This window comes from Palaemon carinicauda, chromosome 23 (assembly GCF_036898095.1).
Source record: "Palaemon carinicauda isolate YSFRI2023 chromosome 23, ASM3689809v2, whole genome shotgun sequence".
Classification (NCBI taxonomy): Eukaryota; Metazoa; Arthropoda; class Malacostraca; order Decapoda; family Palaemonidae; genus Palaemon; species Palaemon carinicauda.
In genome coordinates, this window is record NC_090747.1 from 110,531,123 (window position 1) to 110,538,266 (window position 7,144).

At 37.5% G+C, this 7,144-nt stretch overlaps 1 protein-coding gene across 1 annotated transcript; it reads left to right on the plus strand.

Annotated features, from left to right (window-relative positions):
- Nucleotides 1-2,241: 2,241 nt before the first annotated feature.
- LOC137617735 (histone-lysine N-methyltransferase 2D-like) lies at nt 2,242-6,657 on the plus strand. The gene is made up of 4 exons (XM_068347732.1): nt 2,242-2,885; nt 2,976-3,933; nt 5,425-5,660; nt 5,943-6,657. Exons 1-4 carry the CDS (start codon nt 2,242-2,244, stop codon nt 6,655-6,657), a joined length of 2,553 nt encoding a protein of 850 aa, XP_068203833.1.
- Nucleotides 6,658-7,144: the final 487 nt, after the last annotated feature.

Here is a 7,144-nt window from a genome sequence, read left to right on the forward strand (position 1 = left end):
TCCATTTAATATATTTATCTTTAAAAGTCCAACTGATACATTACTCTTGCTGGGCCCATCATATATATCTCTCTTACAAGGCACATCATATACATTGCTATTCAAAGCCCATCAGAGACATTTCTCTTAAGCCCATCAGAGACATTCCTCTTACAAAGCCCAGCCCAAGTCCATTAGATACATTCCTTTTACAAAGGACATCGGATACATTGTTATTTAAAGCCCATCATGCATTATTCTTACAAAGCCTAACATATACATTCCGAATACAAAGCCCATGAGATACATTCCTCTTACAAAGCCCATCAGATCCATTGCTATTCAAAGGCCATCAGATACATTCCTCTTACAAAGCCCATCAGATACAATCCTCTTAGAATATCCATCAAATACATTCCTCTTAAATCCATCAGATACGTTGATATTCAAAGCCAATCAGATCCACCATTCTTACAAAGCCCATCAGATACATTCCTCTTACAAAGCCCATCAGATACATTCCTCTTACTAAGCCCATCACAGACATTCCTCTTACAAAGCCCATCAGATACATTCCTCTTACAAAGCCCATGAGATACATTCCTCTTACAAAGCCCATGAGATACATTCCTCTTACAAAGCCCATCAGATACATTCCTCTTACAAAGCCCATCAGATACATTCCTCTTACAAAGCCCATCAGATACATTCCTCTTACTAAGCCCATGAGATACATTCCTCTTACAAAGCCCATCAGATACATTCCTCTTACAAAGCCCATCAGATACATTCCTCTTACAAACCCCATCACAGACATTCCTCTTACAAAGCCCATGAGATACATTCCTCTTACAAAGCCCATCAGATACATTCCTCTTACAAAGCCCATCAGATACATTCCTCTTACAAAGCCCATGAGATACATTCCTCTTACAAACCCCATCACAGACATTCCTCTTACTAAGCCCATGAGATACATTCATCTTACAAAGCCCATGAGATACATTCCTCTTACAAAGCCCATCAGATACATTCATCTTACAAAGCCCATGAGATACATTCCTCTTACAAAGCTCATGAGATATATTCCTCTTAAAAGCCCATGAGATACATTCCTCTCACAAAGTCCATCAGATACATTCCTCTTACAAAGCCCATGAGATACATTCCTCTTACAAAGCCCATCAGATACATTCCTCTTACAAAGCCCATCAGATACATTCCTCTTACAAAGCCCATCAGATACATTCCTCTTACAAAGCCCATGAGATACATTCCTCTTACTAAGCCCATGAGATACATTCCTCTTACAAAGCCCATGAGATACATTCCTCTCACAAAGTCCATCAGATACATTACTCTTACAAAGCCCATCAGATACATTCCTCTTACAAAGCCCATGAGATACATTCCTCTCACAAAGTCCATCAGATACATTACTCTTACAAAGCCCATCAGATACATTCCTCTTACAAAGCCCATCAGATACATTCCTCTTACAAAGCCCATCAGATACATTCCTCTTACAAAGCCCATGAGATACATTCCTCTTACAAAGCCCATCAGATACATTCCTCTTACAAAGTCCATCAGATACATTCCTCTTACAAAGCCCATGAGATACATTCCTCTTACAAAGCCCATCAGATACATTCCTCTTACAAAGCCCATCAGATACATTCCTCTTACAAAGCCCATCAGATACATTCCTCTTACAAAGCCCATGAGATACATTCCTCTTACTAAGCCCATGAGATACATTCCTCTTACAAAGCCCATGAGATACATTCCTCTCACAAAGTCCATCAGATACATTCCTCTTACAAAGCCCATCAGATACATTCCTCTTACAAAGCCCATCAGATACATTCCTCTTACTAAGCCCATGAGATACATTCCTCTTACAAAGCCCATGAGATACATTCCTCTCACAAAGTCCATCAGATACATTACTCTTACAAAGCCCATCAGATACATTCATCTTACAAAGCCCATGAGATACATTCCTCTTACAAAGCCCATCAGATACATTCATCTTACAAAGCCCATGAGATACATTCCTCTTACAAAGCTCATGAGATATATTCCTCTTAAAAGCCCATGAGATACATTCCTCTCACAAAGTCCATCAGATACATTCCTCTTACAAAGCCCATGAGATACATTCCTCTTACAAAGCCCATCAGATACATTCCTCTTACAAAGCCCATCAGATACATTCCTCTTACAAAGCCCATCAGATACATTCCTCTTACAAAGCCCATGAGATACATTCCTCTTACAAACCCCATCACAGACATTCCTCTTACTAAGCCCATGAGATACATTCATCTTACAAAGCCCATCAGATACATTCCTCTTACAAAGCCCATGAGATACATTCCTCTTACAAAGCCCATGAGATACATTCCTCTTACAAAGCCCATGAGATACATTCCTCTCACAAAGTCCATCAGATACATTACTCTTACAAAGCCCATCAGATACATTCATCTTACAAAGCCCATCAGATACATTCCTCTCACAAAGCCCATCACAGACATTCCTCTTACTAAGCCCATGAGATACATTCCTCTTAAAAACCCCATCACAGACATTCCTCTTACTAAGCCCATGAGATACATTCCTCTTACTAAGCCCATGAGATACATTCCTCTTACAAAGCCCATCACAGACATTCCTCTTACTAAGCCCATGAGATACATTCCTCTTACAAAGCCCATCAGATACATTCCTCTTACAAAGCCCATCAGATACATTCCTCTTACAAAGCCCATGAGATACATTCCTCTTACAAACCCCATCACAGACATTCCTCTTACTAAGCCCATGAGATACATTCCTCTTACAAAGCCCATCACAGACATTCCTCTTACTAAGCCCATGAGATACATTCCTCTTACAAAGCCCATCAGATACATTCCTCTTACAAAGCCCATGAGATACATTCCTCTTACAAAGCCCATCAGATACATTCCTCTTACAAAGCCCATCAGATACATTCCTCTTACTAAGCCCATGAGATACATTCCTCTTACAAAGCCCATCACAGACATTCCTCTTACTAAGCCCATGAGATACATTCCTCTTACAAAGCCCATCACAGACATTCCTCTTACTAAGCCCATGAGATACATTCCTCTTACAAAGCCCATCAGATACATTCCTCTTACAAAGCCCATCAGATACATTCCTCTTACAAAGCCCATGAGATACATTCCTCTTACAAACCCCATCACAGACATTCCTCTTACTAAGCCCATGAGATACATTCATCTTACAAAGCCCATGAGATACATTCCTCTTACAAAGCCCATCAGATACATTCATCTTACAAAGCCCATGAGATACATTCCTCTTACAAATCCCATGAGATACATTCCTCTTACAAAGCCCATGAGATACATTCCTCTCACAAAGTCCATCAGATACATTCCTCTTACAAAGCCCATGAGATACATTCCTCTTACAAAGCCCATGAGATACATTCCTCTTACAAAGCCCATCAGATACATTCCTCTTACAAAGCCCATCAGATACATTCCTCTTACAAAGCCCATCAGATACATTCCTCTTACTAAGCCCATGAGATACATTCATCTTACAAAGCCCATCAGATACATTCATCTTACAAAGCCCATGAGATACATTCCTCTTACAAAGCCCATCAGATACATTCCTCTTACAAAGCCCATCAGATACATTCCTCTTACAAAGCCCATGAGATACATTCCTCTTACAAAGCCCATCACAGACATTCCTCTTACTAAGCCCATGAGATACATTCCTCTTAAAAACCCCATCACAGACATTCCTCTTACTAAGCCCATGAGATACATTCATCTTACAAAGCCCATGAGATACATTCCTCTTACAAAGCCCATCAGATACATTCCTCTTACAAAGCCCATCAGATACATTCCTCTTACAAAGCCCATCAGATACATTCCTCAAGTCTCCTATTTCCAAGCATCACCAAATATCTCTTACCTACTGTACTACTATAACACTAGCAGCTCCTCTAGAAGGGCACCCCAAAATCAAACCATTGTTTTCTAGTTTTGGGTAGCGTCATAGCCTCTGTACCATGGTCTTCCACTGTCTTGGGTTAGAGTTCTCTTGCTTGAGGGTACACTCGGGTACACTATTCTATCTTGTTTCTCTTCCTCTTGTTTTGTTAAAGTTTTTATTGTTTATATAGGAGATATTTATTTTAATGTTATTGTTCTTAAAATATTTTATTTGTCCTTGTTTCCTTCCCTCACTGGATTATTTTCCCTGTTGGAGCCCCTAGGCTTATAGCATCCTGCTTTTCCAACTAGAGTTGTAGCATAGCAAGTAGTAATAATAATAATAATAATAATAATAATAATAATAATAATAATAATAATAATAATAATAATAATAATAATGTTCTGCCATAAGACAGGACTTTTCATGGGATAGTCATCCTCCATAATTCTGTATCCATGGCCACCTCTTTTAGCTCCAGTGAGGAAAGGAAACAAGGAAATTAACTACAAGGAATAAACAATCAAAATAAGATATTTTAAGAACAGTAACAACATTAAATTATATCTTTCATATATAAAAAATAAAACCTTAAAAAACACGAGGAAGTGAAATATGATAAAACCGCGTGAGACCGAGTGTACCCTCAAGCAAGAAAACTCTAAGACAGTGGAAGGCCATGGTGCAGTGGCTATAGCACTACCCAAGACTGGAGAACAATGATTTGATTTTGGAGTATCCTTCTCCTAAACGATAATTGCTGATTAAATCCACAGAAGTTTCTTTGAAAAGCTAGATATATTTACTCATTTAATATAAAAATTAAAATTATTCTTTGGAGAAAAAGAAGAAAGCTCATTTCGCAAGATTCTTAATCGTGATATTTTTCAGACGATTTTATAATGCCCTCACACTCTGGGGTCATTTCCATAAAGGTTTTAAGAGTTCTGCCAGGGTTTTTAAATTCTGCCAGGGTTTTCAAGGTGATTTTTAGAGCATAAAATTCTTTCAACTTTTCAACTTCCCACACTTTAATTTTTCCATTGCGCAGTAAAAAAAATAATTATTGACTATAATAGCTATCTATTCCAATCAAAAGTAATCAATGTTGGAATATAAAGCCATCGCATTTTATTTTCACAATTTAACTTTTTTATTGTACAGTAAAATTAATTATTGACTATTACAGCTATCTATTCCGGTCGAAGGCAATTTACATTGAACTCCAAAAATCACCCGGCCCCCTTGTAAGCTGGTCCCCTTAGAGCTCCCTTTCAGCTGGACCCCATAGGGCTTCCTTTTAGCTGAACCCCATAGAGCTTCCTGTTAGCTGGGCCCCTTAGAGCTCCCTATCAGCTTAACAACAGAGAGCTCCCTTTCAGCTGGACCCTTTAGAGCCCTCTGTCAGCTGGGCCCCATACATCTCCCTTTCAGCTGGACCCCATACAGCTCCTTTTCAGCTGGACCCCCATAGAGCTCCCTTTCAGCTGGACCCCATATGGCTCCCTTTTAGCTGGACCCCATAGAGCTCCCTTTCAGCTGGACCCCATAGAGCTCCCTTTCAGCCCCATAGAGCTCCACCCTACCCCTTCCCCCAAAAGGACAAATAACCCATTCGATCCAGATACTCCCATAGTACAGACCCCCAACGCAATCAAACGGAAAAGCAAGTATCGTGTTAAATGCAGTCAAGGATAATCAAATTCATTAGGGCACAACAAAGGGTAACGCCGAGAGACGAGCGCTGCCAGCGATATTACCAATAACCGTGCCAATATAAATCTCGTGGACCTGTCATCCGGCGCTTTGCTATCGGTTTTATAACGGGACTCTGCGGTTCTCCCCCTAGGAGAAACAGTACAAAGAGAGAGAAACACTACAATGTGAAAAATACTACAAAAAGAGAGACATTATAAAGAGAAACACTACAAAAAGAGAAACAATACAAAAAGAGAAACAATACAAAAAGAGAAACGTTATAAAGAGAAACACTACAAACGAAACATTATAAAGAGAAACACTACAAGAGAAACACTACAAAGAGGGAAACACTACAAAAAGAGAAACATTATAAAGAGAAACACTACAAAAAGAAACACTACAAAAATAGAAACACTACAAAAAGAGAAACAATACAAAAAAAGAAACACTACAAAAAGAGAAACAATAAAAAAAGAGAAACATTATAAAGAGACAAACACTACAAAAAGAGAAACAATACAAAAAGAGAAACATTATAAAGAGACAAACACTACAAAAAGAGAAACATTACAGAAAGAGAAACATTATAAAGAGACAAACACTACAAAAAGAGAAACAATACAAAAAGAGAAACATTATAAAGAGACAAACACTACAAAAAGAGAAACAATAAAAAAGAGAAACACTACACAAAGAGAAACAATACAAACAGAGACACATTATAAAGAGAAACAATACAAAAAGAGAAACAATACAAAGAGAGGAACACTACAAAAAGAGAAACACTACAAAAGAGAGAAACAATACAAAATGAGAAACACTAAAAGGAGAAACACCACAAAAAGAGAAACACTACAAAAAGAAAAACATTGTAAAGAGAAACACTACAAAAAAAGAAAGGCTACAAAAAGAGAAACACTACAAAGAGAGAAACACTACAAAACGAGAAAAATACAAAAAGATTAACCCTACAAAAAGAGAAACAATACAAAAAAGAAACACTACAAAAAGAAAAACCCTACAAAGAGAGAAACAATACAAAAAGAGAAACATTATAAAGAGAAACCATAGAAAAGAGAAACACCACAAAAAGAGATACACTACAAAGAGACAAACACTACACAAAGAGAAACACTACAAAAATCCTTTTGGGATTATTGCTCTAAACAGTACAAATGGATATTAGCGCATTCGCAATATATTCTAAAAACCGATAAAGGGAAAGAGCCTATAAATAGAAATGCAGGGGTTAAATTCAAAACATTAAGCTGATATTTGATATAGTTTAGTTAAAACTTGGTATAGAAACTTTTTTTTAAATAACATTTCATTCATCTTATTTGTAATTCGACTTGTTTTTTTTCCGTTTTTCATATTTTAGAATTTATCATTTTTGTATTTATTTTTCCTTACTGGTGAGATAGTTTGTATACTTAACTGTCTAACTATTGTT